Source organism: Pezoporus flaviventris, unplaced genomic scaffold (genome assembly GCF_033815535.1).
Source record: "Pezoporus flaviventris isolate CSIRO_AGI_PZ_B2104156 unplaced genomic scaffold, CSIRO_AGI_Pfla_v1 ptg000073l, whole genome shotgun sequence".
NCBI lineage: Eukaryota > Metazoa > Chordata > Aves > Psittaciformes > Psittacidae > Pezoporus > Pezoporus flaviventris.
The window spans coordinates 4858886-4877373 of record NW_026892621.1 but is presented as its reverse complement, the minus strand read 5'-3'; the positions used below and the strand labels follow the sequence as shown (position 1 = coordinate 4877373).

At 41.4% G+C, this 18488-nt stretch overlaps 1 protein-coding gene across 1 annotated transcript in view; it reads left to right on the top strand.

The window, feature by feature from the left end:
* NUP210 (nucleoporin 210) overlaps window positions 1-18488 on the top strand; it is a 67366-nt gene that overhangs the window by 32190 nt on the left and 16688 nt on the right. The window contains exons 13-26 of the mRNA XM_061472991.1: window positions 929-1127; window positions 2433-2578; window positions 4641-4862; window positions 6044-6217; window positions 7400-7592; window positions 7915-8021; window positions 10395-10499; window positions 10636-10737; window positions 13067-13195; window positions 13883-14010; window positions 15016-15151; window positions 15507-15569; window positions 16191-16370; window positions 17621-17701. Coding sequence (XP_061328975.1) covers window positions 929-1127; window positions 2433-2578; window positions 4641-4862; window positions 6044-6217; window positions 7400-7592; window positions 7915-8021; window positions 10395-10499; window positions 10636-10737; window positions 13067-13195; window positions 13883-14010; window positions 15016-15151; window positions 15507-15569; window positions 16191-16370; window positions 17621-17701 — 1965 coding nt within the window. The remainder of the gene's footprint in view (window positions 1-928; window positions 1128-2432; window positions 2579-4640; window positions 4863-6043; window positions 6218-7399; window positions 7593-7914; window positions 8022-10394; window positions 10500-10635; window positions 10738-13066; window positions 13196-13882; window positions 14011-15015; window positions 15152-15506; window positions 15570-16190; window positions 16371-17620; window positions 17702-18488) is intronic.

The following is an 18488-nucleotide window of genomic DNA, read 5'->3' as shown; positions in this document are numbered from 1 at the left end:
CATTGTTACGAAATACGCAGTTAGGCTGTGGTGGATTCTTTATTATTAGTGGAAAAAGCAGCAAATTGGAATACAGATAATATATTGAAGGCTTGTTCAACATATCAGCTATATCAGCATGGAAGATCTATTTCTCCTGGTCTTATTTCTGAAAGTAATCCTTTTGGTTTCAGTGGTATGTCTCACATAAAGGTTACTTGTTCAAGCAGAAGGCTGTTAGATAAGGCAGTAGATACTTGTTCACTTACTCTAGATTTCTGCTGTATTACTGTGGGGACCGTGGATCCCTGGGCACCTTTACCCATGTTTTGCAACAGAAATGTAAGGAAGAGAAAGGAAAAAAAAGAAAAGCCGTTGAGGAAATGCTCTAGTGGAAGGTGTCCCTGGCCGTGGCAGAGGCTGGAGCTGGATGAGCTGTAAGGTCCTTTCCAGCTGAAACCAGGATTCTGTGAAATTCAAATCATGAGTTCCAGTAACCTCTGCAGACCTGCTGCTGTGAGTGGTGGGGCTGAGACCCTTGCTGACTCCCTCAGGTCTAGCCCAAACAGGGTGTGGAATTCCAAGTTGGATACTAGATCTGTCCCAGTTGGTTACACTGCCTCCTGAGATACCACACAACTTAGTCCATACTTCAACAAACAGAAGAGAGAATTATAGAAGTAGCAGTAAAAGGATCACCAAGCTAATGTGAACTTGGACTGCTGTGGGAAAAGAGCACTGAAATAGCAGCAAGCTTTTCCTGGCCCTTTCTGAGATCTTCCTGCATCTGAATCTGAGCAGGATTGTTTTCAGCCATCACAGGGATGTCAGCAGCTGGTAGAAGTAGGGATAATTGAAATAAGGAGAGCATGAAGAAGTCTCTTTTTCCCTGATACCTTTTTGTGGGGTTGTGTTCATACATCTGTTCTGTGCTTCTTTCTTCCTTCAGGTGTACGTAACTGAACCTACTGGGATGGAGTTCACACCCTGTCAAGTTGAAGTATATGTTGGCCAAATACTGGAGCTGCCCCTGAAGATCAGTGGCCTGACGGATATTGAAAAGGGTGAGATAGTCCCACTGAGCGACTGCTCACACTTCGATCTAGCTGTGGAAGTAGAAAACCGTGGTGTGTTCAGGCCACTTCAAGGTGAGCTCACCCCCTCCTTGTCTGGAAAGTTAAAGTAACATGTTACGAAGTCACACACCTCCTTTGAATCCCTGTTTCAATTGCTGTGTACAGCGTTCCCACAGAGGAGCTTACCTGCAGAGGTGCAAATCAGTAGTTTTCTTTCAAAGGTGTATTTACTTTTTTATGCAGAACTTTCCTTGGATATTTTTGACGTTTTGGGGGACTCTGAAAGCATTTTGGCGATTATTTTGTTGGATAATGTGTAGTTTCCGATACATCTTTCTACTGGTTTAGTATTTTTAACGTGCCTCTGTAATAGGGCTGATGGCTTTTCTCATGAGGGGTCCATGTATATTGTGTTTTGAGGTAGCGCTGGAAGACCTACAAGAACAGTAAGATTAATAACTGCTTTGCCCAAATTGTCCAGCAGTACTTTCAGTGCTAGAAAGACACTGTGCATTCCTTGCTCACAAGAAACTAAGACAGTCAGCTGCTTAAATTTTGCCAAAGCTCTGCTATTGTTCAGCTCATTGCTTTAAGAACTGTCTCTTGTCAGGCTTATTAGGAGTGTGGAGTGTGCATGTGATATTTAAAGACTGCCATTAATGCTGCTGGGCTAAGTAGACACTGAGCAACGTGCTTGTTCCTGTGTCTGCTGGATTCAGTGTGTTACTCAGATGTACCATGATTTTTTTTCCAAGTGTCTCTTGTATGGAAGCTCTTTCCTGTGCTGTTGAGCCAGTAAAACCGATCTGCATTGGACCATCTGTTTGCCTGAGAGGCAGCTATTGGAAATGTCACTGTGTAGTGTGCTGTCATACTGTTTATTTTGAAAACAGAAAGAACAGACCCCTCCCAAACCCCTGAAATGGCCTTTTAAGTAAGCAGAGGAATTTCATAAAAGTACTTTCAGCTGGAGAAATGACCTGTTGCCTACAGTTCAAGCTGTTCCGTGCAAGAAAGCTTGTCTAAGCAGCGTGGCTTATTTGTGCTTCATTACAAGCCAGTTTCACTTTAAAACAGCAAGATGGAAAAATTCAGTAAGAGATAGAAGTTGTATTGGCTTGTACCACAGTGAAAGCTCATGTCTTGTTTAGGCCAGTATGAATATAAAGAAGTTTGTAAGATGTGGATACTTTGGTAAGTGTTGGGTTTGAGATGAAAGACAGTAGTGAACATTTTTACCTGTCTAGTTGGAGAACAGATCTCTGCTGACTTCTGGTGGAAACACTTTTGTTGAGAGAAGCCACCTTGGACTTGCATTAAAATACTTGGGCATTTCTATCCAAATATGTGTTGATGTATTTTTAATTTATCTGACAGGAAGGCTTCAGCCAACTGCTGATTTTTGTAGTGGAGTCAGAGTGAAAGCTGAAACTCGAGGATATACAACACTTACGGTCAGCTACGCCCATGGTCACGTCCACCTCAGTGCCAGCATCACCATTGCTGCTTATCTACCATTAAAAGTAAGTCTGGTTTCACTGTTTCTAAAGCAATCCATCACTTAAAATGCTTTTAAATGACAAGTAGCAAGTTGGTATTATGTAATGAGTGTGTTTAAAAACTGAGGTGGGAAACATTTTGTGGACTGTTTTGAGGAATTGTGTTTTAACCCTTTCTCAGTGAAGCATATAGAGTTTGACTGCATGGACTCTGCAGGCCCCAGCTGTAGAGGAGCCAGTTGTGTGATAGAAAACTCAGTTTCCTCTGAAGTGGCAAAGGAAGTGGAAAATGAATGAGAAGAGTCACAGTCGCCATCATGTGAAGAAACGTGCAGGGTAGCAGTAGGGTAGCAATAGGAGTCAACCTCATCTGAGTGAGGATGTGAATCCTGTTCCGCACAGCACATCTGAATTACTAAATTGCTTTTCAGCAGACTCTAGGTGAGGGAAAATTATGTGAGACTCAAATAATTCGTTTGTTGACTGTCCATTTGAACTGATTAACAATTGGCTTAGTAAGATGGCAGTCACAATTCTGTGTCCATAATGTCAAAAGGAAGCAGGCCTGGTTTATGATTTCTGCTTTCATAGTATAAACCTAATTCTTTTGCATGAAGGCAAAGTTGGCTTGCCTGTATGGCTGTGAAAGTACGAATGGGGAAAGTAAAAGAAAACTAAAGAAAACAGGAAGAACCAACCTTGAGTACAGGGTGACCATATGGAAATATGAGACAATTTGCTTGTGTTACTCTCATCTTCAGAGACCTAGCACTGAATTTGCAAAGCTAAACTCTAAAACATTTGGCCATAACTTCTCCCCCACATCTGGGACAAAAGTTTGTGCAAATCATACAAATTCATGACTATAAAGATGATTTTGCTTTTTAAATATGCTTTTCTATTAAATATTTTATATAGCTGAATGTAATTATTTGAAGATGCTGAGACATCCTAAGCTGTCTATTATTGGCAGCAATGTGAGAGGCATAGTCCTCTTAATTTGGAATTTTTCATAGATAGGGTATCATTCACATTTATTAGCAAAGCCCCTTGAGGTGTTGTAACACTGCTTGCCAGCTATAAAGTGAAATAATTCTGGGGTGCTTGACAGAGCCAGGACATGGCGACATGGGGGGGAGAATAAGTGTACTTTGAAAGAAAAATAAAATAATCTTTTCCCTCCTTTCTGTAGAATGAAATGTTGTGATGCCCAGGAATGGAAGGCAGCATCTTTCCATCGGAGAGCTAGTTAAAACCGTAATAGTACAACATAACAAGTGGGAGAAAGATGAGCAGGAGTGAAAGGGCAGGCAGACTCTTGAGACTAAATCTCATAGTTTTTATCTTTATATTACAGATAGAACCAGGTAGTAAATGGGTGGATGGAGTGATTTATGCCAGCCCTTTCCTTCTCTCTACCAAAATGCACCTAGGGAAAAATTTGAACCATCCTGTATTTTAGCTGCTGTTTCCTTCTTACTAAACACCTAAGTAATGTAATGATGTGGAACACAAGCTACAAATGGTTATGGTGTATTAAACTGTCAAGTTAATTTCTGTGATGATAAACAGCACCGTCTGTCCTGGTGATACACATCAATGTAGAATTTGTTGTAGAGGTTTGAAGTAAAACTTGTGCAGGAGAGTAATTACATGGACAGAACTGCCAGAGAGGGCACTGTCAAGTGAAAATAAAACTTGTCATTATTTTGTTCATTTGAAGTACTGTATACATAAAAAATGTAGTAGAATACTATCCAAGTGTGCTCAGAAGAGTAGATTAAAGGTCTTCCTCTTGCTGTAGTTCTTCATGAAAAGGTTGGGATTAGAATGTAGGTAAAACTTTCCCCTGGATCTGCAGGTTCCATTGAATGTAACTCAGCTGAGCAGAATTCCTGTAGGTGATGCTGGTTATTTTGGTACAGCTGTTCTTGAATATCCATGCTTGCAAAGCGCAGTGTGGGAAAACTGGTAGCCTACTGAGAGTAACGTAGCTCTTCCATTAGGAAGGAAGTTTCTTTTGCAAAGTACAACCAAGCTGTATGTAAATAGAATCATTAATTTGTAATTAATTCATTCATTACAGGCCATTGATCCTCTGACTGTTGCTTTAGTGACTTTGGGTTCCTCTAAAGATATGTTATTTGAAGGAGGACCTAGACCATGGGTACAAGAACCTTCAAAGTTCTTCAGGAATGTCACCGCTGAAGATGAAGAAAGTGTTGGTCTGTCTTTATTTGGACCTCCTAAGTCTCAAAATAACATCCAGCATTGGGTTAGAGTGTCTTGCAAAAGCCTCGGGGAGCAAGTAAGTGCCAGAAGGTATCTGTATTGCCTTCCATCAAGCACCAAGCTGAGGCAATTGGGAACAGGCTTCAGACAGATTTATGATACCATATACCTTTTATGTAACAAGTAGTTCTTATTGTAAGGCAGTGAAGAACTTGGTTAAGTACATTGTTTATGCAGGTTTTAGAATGAGCATTTCATAACATTATGTTATAAAGTGGTTTATGATGGGTTTATTGCAATATAAAGCCAAGTCACAGAAACCTTATGTTGTAGAATGCATTAAACATCCTAATAAGTGCAGCTTCAGTTTGCATAAATAGGATGATAGCAGAAGGTTTCTGCAGTAAACTGACTACTGCCTGCCCTGCTCCTCTTAACCAAGTTACCTTCCAGTGTAATTCTGTTTATTCAGACAAATGACAGCTAAATGAATTTACTGTTCTGATATTTGTGCAGTCGTTCTAATAATGGCTGTAGTCATTTTCTACCTGGTCTTGTTTTCTCTGACATGCAGAAGTGATTTATCCTGCTTTACTCACCCTGGCCGGTCTATAAAGCATTTTGCTTTGCTTTAATGTTTTTCTCCTGTAATTCTGCAAGGCCCAAGAGTTTTGGTGTAGCTGCCAAATTGCTTAACTGATTTCCTTAGTGGGCACTGTGCAAAACATAGCTACTTCTGTAAGTGCAAATCCTAAGGGTGTGGCTTTGGCTGGTACCAGTGTATGAGTGAGTAAGGCAAGTAAAGGAGCTACTTCAGCCTGCTGGGATGGGCTTCTCTGTGCTGTTAGCCACTTTGTTTTGCTGAAGGCTGAAAAAGGAATGTAAATTAAACAGAAGATGTTTTTAAACCCCCTGAGGTGACTATAAATGTTGTCTTTGGGCTGTTGTATTCTCACTCTGTGAGAAAAACACCTGCCTGTTAGCTTTTTAAATTACTAAACATTTGTTGTTTATTACTATCAAACTTCATTTAAACGTGAATACCTAGGAAAAGTTCCCAGGACTAGTACTTTGGTAATGGTATAGTACTGTTCTTGAAATACACACCTCCATTTACATCTTCCCATGTCCTAATGGTGCTGTAAATTTCCAAGAGTCATAATTTTACTTGCTCATTCTGAGATCAATGAAACGGAACATGCCTGAACTCTGTAGTCTTTTCTCCTTACTCACTTGCCTGTTTTCATACTTGTACAGGTCATTGTCTTAAAGGTTGGAAACAACCCCACAGTCACCAACCCTTTTCCAGCGGTTGGGTCTGCTGCAGTGAAGTTCATCTGTGCTGTCCCTTCCCGACTCACTTTGACTCCTGTTTATACAAGTCCTCAGCTTGATCTCTCCTGCCCCTTGCTGCAACAAAACAAGCAAGTGGTAAGCCTGATAAGCGACAGGAGAAGAGTGTCTTCTTGTAATTTAAAAAAGCAGCGTTTGGACCTCTCCATGCAGAATAGACATCTGATTGCTGAAAAAGTAGGAGTAACTAGTATTGTGGGCTGTGTGCTTTAATAGAGAGCAGGCCAAATCAGGGCTTCTACAGTGATCATTCAATCAGGTTTATGAAGGAACCTACCAAAACACAGGAGCATATGTGAAAGCATTTGGATGGTGGCTTCCTACAGAAGTGGCACTGTGAGGAAGCCCTGCTTAATGAAAAATTTATCTCAAGAGAAGCTTCTGCTTCTATAGAAAGTACTTTTCTCTGTACCACTCCATTCTGATTGTAACTTTCTACTGAGTACAGACATATTTTATCATATGTATTGTTACACGAATGTACATTTGTGTGTGTGATTAGTAAAGGCACAAACGCTGCTGTGATGTGAAGATACCTGTGTAAGCCTGTGCAGTGAGTGTTGTTCCATGACATCAAATGTATTCAGCTTTGCAAGTCTGAGTCATAATAAATGGATGATGCATATGTGTAAATTGTCAAGCAGAAAGAACTTTCTTCTGTACCCTGATGAGTGCTGTCACATATTGGCTGATGAGTAAAACTGTGTGTTCTGTCATGTTAATATTACCAAGCAAATCTAAAAGCCATCCTACTTCCATAAAACTGCAATGTGGTGAATCGTTGGTGAATCATTTAAGTAACTTCTGTGTAATGACAAGATGAGGAGGAGATTTTGCGCATTGTAAGTCATTTCAGAGCTCACCTGTTTCTCTAGTTCTGTTGTGTGTCAGTTAGACCACATCAGTACGTGGCTGTTGCTAATGGATTTCATGAGGTGAACACTGGAATTTTGAGCTGTGTCTTCTGACAAATAGTGGCGGTTTTCAGCATTTGTTAGAAGTCCAAAGACAGCATAATTAAACTGAGTGCTTCCATTTTTGTTCTAAGGTAATTCACTGGCTAAAGAAATTCCCACCCCAAAAAAAACCCTTGCAGTTGAAGTACAGCTTAATGACTTTGCATTTATGGCTCATTTTAAAGACCATTACTCATGTAATGAATGTTACAATAGATCTCATGGAACTTGGCATGCTTTTTTCTTTTAACTATTACAGTATCCTCTTGTATCTGTTCAGTTCAAAGTATTCATTCTTTTTCAGGTTCCTGTTTCAAATCACCGCCATCCAGTTTTGGATTTGGCTGCATATGACCAACAGGGCAGTAGATTTGATAACTTCAGTTCTCTCAGTGTTACCTGGGAATCATCAAAACCGTCCTTAGCTAATATTGAGCCTGATATGCCAATGGAGCTGACTCTGAAAGAAGATGGAAGTGGTCAAAAGAGAATGCATGGTATGAATTAGTTTAAACACAAGCATTTCTTGATGTGAAGAAGGTCAGGATTAAATCTATTTGGTAATGTCTGAGCTTGATCAAAGAAATTAATGTAATCTGCTGTCATATTTCATCTTATCCTCAACATGTGTTTAAAGAGTGCGCTCTTCAGGGGAAAAAGAAGAAGGGGAGTCAGGGAGAACGAGCTGAGCCCAATGGCTAGAACCTTCCTTCAGAGAGAATGTCTTTGTGTACAACGATAATGGAAGAGATTAAGAGTGTACATTTCACCTTTTTCTTCTCCATAATCAGATTTCTTTGACTTTTTGTTTGATTCTAGGCTTACAAACTGTTGCGGTTCATCATGAGTCTGGAACAGCCACCATCTCTGCAGCTGCATCAGAATACCAGCAGTCCCATCTCCAGGCAGCGAAAGTCAAAACACAGGTACCCATAACTCTCTTTGCTATTGACATTTTTCGCTGATGCTTAGTGCAGGGTGTCCTGATGGATTTATTTCTTCAGTGCATAATAATATAAAAATAAGGCAGCTCCATAGCTGATTCTGAAGACAGATCCATGCTACAATGTTTCTGTGGTGTTCCTGCTCTCCTCTGTGCTATGTACTGCTATCTGTATCAAATACATTAAATTCCTTTTTTTTTTTTCATTTTCGTGTTAAACCAACTGGGCAAGGGGATTACAAAGAATTGTTTCAGTTGGGTTTGTTTCCATTTAGTTTTTTTAACAGAGTGGTGAATCTCTGCTGCTTGTCCTTTGCTAAAGCAGACATGTGCTTAGTGCAGCTGTCACTGGGGAAGGTGAATGTATTATTTTCAGTGCAAAACTGGGTAGAAAGGTTCTGCATGATCAAAGCAAAAGCTGGCTGATATCCTGATGGACCATGAGTAGAATCTGGGTTCTGACTAATACTCTTTTTTTTAACTTGGTCTCATGTTGATCTTACAGAAGGGAGACACGACTGATTTGTATAGTGCCAGCTCTACTACAAGTCATTAGCCACTCCCCGGAATACTTGAGTTTGTAGGTACTCAGCATAGGGAAGAACAGCAAGTAGTGATGATGAGAAAGAAGGCAGATGTAAACAGATGGCAATTTTTTGTTTGGTTCACTTTATCTAATTGAATATAAAGGCATGTTTCAGCCTATGGAACAGCCTGAGTTGCAAAGTAACTAGCTCTTCACCTATCCTGCTACACTACACTGAAGCTCTGTTTAATTTGGTTAGGCAGGATTTAAGTGGGTTTTGACTATATGTGGTTCTAAATGATGTGCCATGAAAATAGAGTTGAGACAAAGAGTAAAATATGGAGCTAGAGGTTACAGTATTATTAACTCCAGGCAGGTAGCACATGGGCACTAGTAATGGAAAATACCCCATGCCCTAGATTTCTGTCAGTCTGTCTGAATTTGGTATGGTCAGTATGTCTGGATGGCCAATGTCTTTGGAAGATGATCTGTATTGCCAGTTGGTTCTTGTCTTGTCAGTGAGGTTTCCAGTCTGTTCTTGTTGGGAAGCACGTTGTAGGTGCATTTCCACTGAATAATTTGACTTAGTCAAAATCAAGGACGCAGTTTTCTTGCCACCAGAGATGCTTGGCTCTGTATCTTTTTTCTCTTGAGAGAGGTTCTGCAATGAACTAGATCAAGTTCTGAGCAACCTGCTCTAGTTGAAGATGTTCCTGCTCATTGCAGTGAGGTTGGACTAGGTGAGCTTTGAAGGTCCCTTCCACCCCTAACTGTTCTATGAACCTATGCATCATTTTGTAATTCACTGTGCAATGCTTTATGAAACTGATAGTCACTGTTCTTTCTTACATTTAGAGATAATTAGAAAAGTGAATTCTCTAAACTTTGCCTCTCGTTCAGAGAAGTTTATTGTATTTCAGAGTGGGATACATACATGTGAACTGGCACCAGTGTTCTCTTAAATTCTAGTCTCTGTGTTTAAGTTCAGGAGGAATCTGTTTAATAGTTGAAGAATAGTTGTAAGTACCACTTCTGCTACAGTTACATAGGTTCATGTGTTTTTTCTCATTTAAATGAGATCACTTGCTTGTTTCCAAAGCACTGGAACGGGACTGCTGTATTCTGCTTTCAAACCTGTCCATACTTATCTCCATTTCTGTCTGTAAGAGGCAGGAAAATCTAATAGATGGTATACTAAGATGCCTTGGTCATTGTTCCATGTTTATGTGGAGCATCCTATTATGTCATTAGGGAAAGACGACAAGCTTTCTACATCAAGGAAGTATTTCTACTAATTAGGTGAAATGGGTACATAATACTAACTTCCTCTGCAAAAACATTTTCCCTTTCTAAGTTAATGTTGTTATGAGTGAATGATTAAACTTGCATCTGGTCCAATGTTTATTTACTTACACTTAAGGAAGAATTTCTTTTGGTGGCCTGCTAGGAAGAATCTGAAGGAGATGAACATGAAGTAGAAGAAAACATTCTGTCTCTTCACTGTATCATTTTTGTATGAACCCACAGCATGTCTCTGGGTTCATACCCTGTCTGTTGTGTCAGACTTGATAAACTGATCCTGCTGCATCTTTAAGGCACTGGCCTTTGTCTTGGTCAGAGCTGCAGAGTACGACAGTGTGTGCTGTGTATGACCTTACCTCTAGCAACTGAGCTGATTACTAGATCTTGTGGATGTTTTATTAGCATAAATTTCTCCAGCTCTGGCTCTCTGCTCGTCTGCTTTCAGCACCCTTCCCTGCATATGCAAGAGACTTGCCCTGTTTTCTGACTCCCAGTGTTTGCTGTAATAGCGAGAATCGTTTCTTTCAGAATGAACCTCTTCTACCAATTTCTGCCACTATTGAACTAATGCTAGTTGAGGATGTAAAAGTAAGCCCTACTGATGTCTCCATTTACAATCACGCTGACATACAGGTAAGGAATTATTCTGGTGCTTTCTAAATGCAGGGAGAAAAAGATCAAAATATTGTATGATATGTGTAAGGATGCCAGTTTTAGCAATGTAATAAAAAGCTACAGTCTAATTTTGGATGCTTTTCTGGTTTTGCAGGCAGAACTTTTCATCAAAGAAGGTTCTGGGTATTTTTTCATTAATACTAGTGTTCCAAACATTGTAAGAGTGACTCATGAAGAAACTCAAGGTATTGCTTTGGTGAGTGAAATATTTTGTTACTTTTTATCTTTTTGGCAGTCTGAAAATCATGCTGCAATTTCATCACTATCAGTTCTTTAAAAGTACATGTGGATAGAGAGGAAATAGCTGAATCTTGGGTGAATGTCACAGTCAAACTTCAGGCAGGGGATCTTTGCACTGGCAATTTCAGGTGTAGGAAATTGTTTCACTGCAGTTGTGATGAGGGTCCAGAGGAGGCCATATAGATGCTGGGAGAGCTGGAGCAACTCTGCTCTGGAGCCAGGCTGAGAGAGCTGGGCTGGGTTAGCCTGGAGAAGAGAAGGCTCCTTAAGGGGAGACCTGAGAGCAGCTCCAGTGAGATGAGCTCGTAGGCAGAAGCTCTTCCCTGTGAGGGTGCTGAGGTGCTGGCACAGGGTGCCCAGAGAAGCTGTGGCTGCCCCATCCCTGGCAGTGTTCAAGGCCAGGTTGGACACAGGGGCTTGGAGCAAGCTGCTCTAGTGGAAGGGGTCCCTGCCCATGGCAGGCGTTTGGAACTGGATGAGCTTTTAAGAGCCCTTCCAACCCAGACCAGTCTGGGATTGTATACTCTGTGCAAGATAAAGCCAGTACCAAGCTATTCTTCACCTGTTTTGCAGTATAATGTTCCTGATTTCATAAACACAAAATGAAAAATCATGTGGAAGAATTATTTAGAAGTGATTAGTTGGTGTCTAGAATAAAATCAGAATATTTATTGTAGGACAGTGCTTCTGAAACCTTCAGATTCTTCTTCTGTTGGCATTTCAGGATATTTTGCTATCACAATATTTCATCCTGATTTTCAGAATAAATATCTATTAAAGAGTTTATATCTGATCTTCTTAAGTGTTTTTATGCTTTTTTCGACTGGAAGATGCAACTAAACCGTGTTGTAGGAAGCCAGCAAGTTCCAGGCTGATGCCATGGTAGTTATCAGTGGAGTCAAGTTGATACAGGATGGTTTGATAGTAAACTACTCTGAGAAACTAAATTCAAGCTCTGTCGAGCAGCGATTCTCAGAGTTCTTACTGGGGCTGCTGTGAATAAATTCTATACCCCTTACTCTCTTTTTAGCACTGGAGCTTTTCTGGATACGGGTGGTAGAATGACTAGTGGTAGACAGTGCAATAGACTGTACACTGGGGAGCTACTGGACACTGAATAGGAGATGAGAACAGAAGAGGTGGCTGGGACAGGAGCAATAGCCCTGCTTCCCCTTTCTGCTAGCTTCTTTCCTCTGGTTTCTCAGCTCAGACAGCTCCATCACATCTTCCTCCCTGTGGTCATGCTGGCTGCCTCCTCCTGGCCACATCCCTTCTCTGCTTTCCATGCTGTGTACTAATATATGCCCCTAGCACCTGTATTAGTCACCCACTTTGGGAACTGCTGCTGTTCTGGAAGCTGACTTTTATTAAAACTTTATATTCTTTTCTATTTTGAGGCGAAAGTCAGAGCGTGCCCTCAGAGCACAAAATGTCAGCTCTTCCCACTGCTCTTGCTGCTAAGTGCTGCCAAGTAATGCTGTGAATTATACTGCATTCCTTTTAACCAGGGGCCTGCTTGTCCATCACCCCTTGTTTCAGAGTTCACCCTCATGGCTGGGTGAGAGCATAGAATAGGGCACTGAACATCCGCGCTGTCCCTGGCCAAAGGGAAGGGACTTGTGAACGGAAGCAGAATAGTTGGGATTGTCCCTGAGGTGTGGGGCAAGGTCAGGCAAATAGCAAGAGAACTGCAGAGAGACTGTGAGCAAGTTGTGGGTGCATGGCCTGGAGCAAGGGTATGGAGGTGGCTGTGGGGTTGGTGCCGAGTTCTGAGGGCCTGTCTTTGTGAGCAGAAGTCTTCTCGCTGTTTGAGTCTTGTATTCAGAGAAGTGGAACGTGTCCATTCTTTGTGTAAAAAAATCATAAAATAGTAACAGTTGTATCAAGGAAATACCTGATTTGTCAGTCATCCTCTTACTTGAGAAGTTCTACCACCAGATTTGGTGATAGATTCAAAGCAGTAACTGTAAATTGTGAATCGTGTGGGAAGCAATCCCAGTGCTTTAGAAGCAGAAGGATAATAACAGGATGCCAGGCTGCTGCTAGGTTAAGATCTGTTAGTTCAGTTGCTGCCCAGCCGCCGTTCACACTAGCTCAGTAGCATGATACTTTCTACATACATTTAGCAGCTTTACTTGTACTCTGGTGGAAAGTTTAGCTGCATCTAAGGCTGGGAGACTTCTGCATCCAACTGCGTCTGCCCTGAAAGTGATGTACATCTCCTATGAATGACAGACAAGTGAAAATGAGAAGTGCTGTAATAGGATTTTCTTTTGGCATTGCAGGTGCATCCCCTGCTGCCAGGATCGGTGACTGTGATGATTCATGACTTGTGTTTGGCTTTCCCTGCACCAGCCAAAGCTGAAATTTATGTCTCTGATATCCAGGAGCTGTATGTCCGAGTTGTTGACAAGGTAACCAGCTTTGAAACCAGCCTTATTGCCTGATCCAGACTGCCCTGATTCCTTGTGCTGAACATGAATGTAAAGAGGCGTGTACAAGATGACACAGTGTAGTGGATAGGGCCGCTGCTGCACCAGTGTGACCTCAGAGAAGTAGATTAAACTCCCCATGTTTCTGTATCCCCCTCCCAGATTTCTCCCTTTAGCTGTAAGTCTGTCAGTATATGCTGTCTCTTCGTGTTTGGTGTGGCAGCAATCTCAGTTCTGCATTTACACAGCAGTGTTAATTCATAATTTATCTGAACATGCTCACCTACATCTCCTGTTGTTTTAAGTCCATGAGAGAATCTTTTTAGGAGCAGGCTTTGCCCCAAGGTCATTCTCCGTATGTCATGGTTTAAAATTTACCAAGCCCACCTCACTCGCTGGCCAGCTTGGGCAGGTCTCGCACAGATCAAGTGTTGATGTTTGTGGATGTTTTAATGATGCCCTTGCCAGCTGCAAGCCCTGAATTCATTTATTTCCATTGAGGGTAACCGCAGCTGGCAGTGATCACTCTTTAAAATGAGTGCTGATCTAACCTTGGGGCTTGAACTCTAATACCCTGCTAACAGTGTAATACAAAATAAAATGAAAATGTTGATGCTGATAAATCAGAACAGTTTCAGTGAGAACTGACTGGATGTGACTGTGTTTCAGGTGGAAATTGGGAAAACGGTTAAAGCTTTTGTCAGAGTTCTGGATGACTCTAAGAAACCTTTCCTGGCAAAATACTTTGCTGTGATGGATCTAAAGCTAAAGGCAGCATCTCAGATTGTGTCACTCATGTAAGTTAATGGATTTTTTTTTTATTAATCTGCAAATATACCGATAAGCAGAATAAGCAACAAAAGAATAAAGGGTATTGCCCCAGAGGCGTGGTAGTAATCAGTGACTGAGTTCCAGTTTATGTTATTTTTGTGAAGTTTTAATTACCTTTTAAATGGTAAAAGATGGTTGGTTGTCAGGAAAATTGCCTAAGCTAATGGTCTAAATCTTGTGGACTGCTGAATGAGACTGTACTCAGATGCTGTAATATTTCATGGAGCCTTATGCATCTTGGAAGCAGTGACTTGGCAAATAATGTCAGGTGAATAACTCTGTGAAGACATATCTGATGTTATGATGTTATCTGATGTCAGACTCATTCTGCCTGTTACTTAACCCCTTAGAAACAGGCAGGCTTACACCATCCTGTTACCTCAGTCCCCCTTATTTTCCAAGCTCTAAACACAATGATTAAAATGAAAAAAACTTTCTAAACTGTGGATTTTAGTGTTAAGGGAATTGGTAAAACTCATTCTGCTTTCTGTGGGGAAGTGTGAGTGTGTTTGCAACCACCATGCAGTACAGCTTTGCTGCATCTACCACACTCCATTAAATAGTGTCAAGGTTTGTAATCAAGGCTTGTGGCACTGTTGTCCATGCTGCTCAAATTGTTAGTGGCAGAGGTTTGATCTGTACTGATGCTCTGGTTTCATTTTTGTTTCAGACATTTCATTTTTAGATAAAACAAAGGCTGTAAAGAGCCATTTTGTGATACTTCATGTAGAAATATAGGCCAGGTTGGATGGGGCTTGGAGCAAGCTGCTCTAGTGGAAGGTGTCCCTGCCCGTGGCAGGGGGTTGGAGCAGGATGAGCTTTAAAGTCCTTTCCAACCCAAACCAGTCTGGGACTCTGTGATTCTATGAAATGTGAAATTTTGCTTAGGACAATCACTTAGTGATAAAACTGCTATGCACTAAGTCCTTTGTGTTTGTTTCTCGTGTAATTTATTGTGTTTCTTGCTGCAGCCCACTCAGTGAAGCTCTTGATGACCACACTGCTGCTTTTCTTGTCCATGGGATGGCCATTGGTCAGACTAGTCTTATGGCAACTGTTGGTGACAAGAGAGGACAAAGAATCAATTCTGCTCCACAGCAGATCGAAGTAAATAATTTCAGATAAAATATATACATAAGCAAAATCTGTGTTATGATGGAATAGGAACAGTAAATAATTGTTAATTTATAGACTAGGAACAGTAAATCATTGTTAGTTTATAGAATAGTTATTAGTTTGCCAGAAAAAAAATAGGTCATTCTGTCCACAAGTTACCCAGCTGCCGGTCTGCTTCACATTTAGTAGCTTTTGTAACTGCATGTGATGAGTTAAGTTTCTGCATGTTCAATCTACTGCAATTAAGCAAATGAATACCCTGTTTTGCACTTGCATGTGGTGGTTTGTGACATAATTCACCTGACTGATACAGTGTGCACACAAGTGTCCTTAACTCTGTTTCTAGGTCTTTCCTCCTTTTAGGCTGCTACCAAGAAAGGTGACTGTGATCACTGGGGCCATGATTCAGGTAAGGCATCTTGTCTATTTTCTTTCTGTTGTCATTTCTATTTTAAAATCAATGTATATGACTTATTTTTCGGGAGTAGATACTCAGTTGGCAATTCAGCTGTGTTCACAGCTCCTAACAAGAATAGCTTCATTCTTGAGCACCTTCCATTGTACTGTATTGCTGGATCAAAGGGTTTATGTTTATTTTGTCAAGGGAGTGTCAGCTTTTCCAGTGTTAAATACCAGCACAGGGGTAATGAATCTGTCTCATCCGCGAAATTAAGCACAGTGGGTTAGTTCTGCAAAGTGAAACACAGAGCAGAGCTGTACCATACATGGTGAAGAGAAAGGTGAATTGTTCTGAAACTTTCTGGACTGGATGTAGCATCAAGCTATTGTGTTCTATGGAGCACATAGTCCACTTTTGGGCTTAGCTCATGCATTTCCCTGCCTGACATCATGCAGGAACCAGTGTGCAGAAGACATAAGCCCTGAGACAGGTACCCTGGGAAGATGCAGACAGCCTTTGTTAGCTGAAGACATCGTGGTGCTGTGCTAGGAAGGGACGTACCCTGTAACATTAACCAGAAGAAATGTCTGATGGGTTAATTTTAGTTGTTCTGTGTGCTGTTCATTATAGATCACTTCAGAAGGAGGCCCTCAACCTCAGTCCAACATCATTTTCTCCATCAGCAATGAGAAGGTTGCATCAGTGAACAGCATGGGATTTGTCACAGGAGTGGCGGTCGGGAATGGGACGGTGACAGGAGTGGTGCAAGCTGTCGATGCAGAGACAGGAAAGCTTGTTGTGGTGTCTCAGGTAATGTTTTATGATAGCGTTTGGGGGCTAAAAGAAGCTCTCTAATTCATGGGTTTAGCTCAAAAGGGATGAGTAGTCCCTGGCTAGTAATGCTACCTTGTGTAATTCCCTGTTTTCCTTAAGGAGATGAAAAATTGGTGTTTATTGCTCCCTGGCCTGTGAACTTCAGCATGTGCTGACACAGGTGATATAGATACAGCTAAATCTTGCTGTACCTTAAAATAAAGTTCTGCTGATCACCCAGGAGGCTTTGAGTAGTCTGATATCTATAGAATTGATCAGTAAATCTAGAAATGCCCATGTAAAGAAGCCTTTCTAAAACAGCAGAAGATTGTCCTTGCCTGTATCACGTTACCGTTTAGCAGCAGGTTATGCCAGCAGAAGTCAGAAAGTAACTGTTCCTTAAGAAACACATTGTCTCTTAAGCTATAGGCAGGCTATATAGAAAGCTATAGTCCCATGCTGTGGTCTGAATCCATCCATGAAGCCCAAGCAATGAATACCTGATACTCTATCAGAATCTGTGTCCTGCAAGCTGAGCATGAGGGGGCTGCTGAGCAGGCCTGGACAGGAAGGGAGCACATGGCCCTGAGACTTGGGGCATGAGAGTCATGAGACTCAGGACAGCAGAACTTGGGCCAGCTTTTCTGGCTTTTCATCTGAGGTCAAGGCAGGACAGCTGCTGCACACCACGGAGCTCTGCTGCTTGAAAGCTGTCACCACAGGCCAAAGGAGACAAAGTGATTTAAAAAATATATATAAATAGAGTTGTGCCTTGTAATGTGGGGCAGCAGCCTGCCCTGATGCAGAGGCAGGAAGCAGAATGAACTTGAAAGCTGAATCTACTGCCCAATGAGATCCAGGTCTGACCTTTTCCTCCCCATTGTATAGGATAGGAATAAATTTATCAGGAATGTCAGGATTCGTGAGGAGGAGACATCAGAATATTGCACATATCATCCTTTATTCTTCAGTGTCCTACCTGCTGCTTACGATTCGCATTTCCTTCTAATTCTGTCAATGTCTTCCTTTACCTTCAGGGTTTATTACTGATTTTTTCAATGCCTATCAAAAGTTAATGCTTTTGTAGCTTTTTACAGTCCTGTCCATCTGTATTGCCCGTAGTAAGTTACACACAACTGACATTGCAATAGTGATGGTATAATGTCAAAACAGTGGATAGATCCTGTAAGAGGAATGTAGTTCACAATTGATGAGTGCTTACAGTGTCTTCCCTTCCTCCCTTTTAGGACAAAGTGGAAGTTGAAGTAGTACAGCTCACAGGTGTTAGAATTCATGCGCCAATAACACGAATGAAAACTGCAACACAGGTTAGTCCATTTGTGAGTAGCTTGTATTGCCTTGAAATCTTGACCTGCAGGCTGTGCCCATTCCCACCAGATCATCTGATAATAGCACTCCAGCTCTGAGGGGTACTCCTGCTGCTGCAGGAATGAATGTGCTGTCAGTGGAGAAGCTCCAGAGCTGAGCATACTAGAACAGAAATCAGGACAAGTTTACCTTTTACACCAGAGTGATTTTCAGATATTCAGGCCTGCTGAAGCAGGGGTTCTCTCCTCTTCATTCTGTTTGCAGTGGAGACTTTCTTCGTTTGTATGCTAAAAATCTACCGTATGTCTGCTATATCCAGAGCAACAGATACTGTTCAGATTATCTTCTATTTTATAAGAGCCCTGTTCCTCATTCCAAAATGGCTGTTGATTCTAACCCATTGGTCCCGGGTCAGTGGATTGCAAGATCCCTGGTTTGTCTTTCTGTGTTATGGTGTCTTTGTTTGGAGAGTGGGAAGGGGAAGTTGATGCCCAGAGCAGTTAATCAGGGAGATCATCTGGACAAAGATTTAGAAAACTGAAGAGTTTGACTGAACTAAGATGAAGTGATTTGATGCTATAAATGGGACAAATGAATTACTGAGCTTGTCTTTCCTGATGGAAAACTGGTGCTTGCTTGGTGTAGAGCATGTAGCAAGTGAGGGTGCATCAAAGTTGGTGGTTGAATCTTCTGCATGGTTCTTGTAACATACAGCAGCCAACATAGAGCTGTTTGCTTTGTAGGAAATACCATCTCATGAGCAGTGGATTTGAAGTTGAATTATAT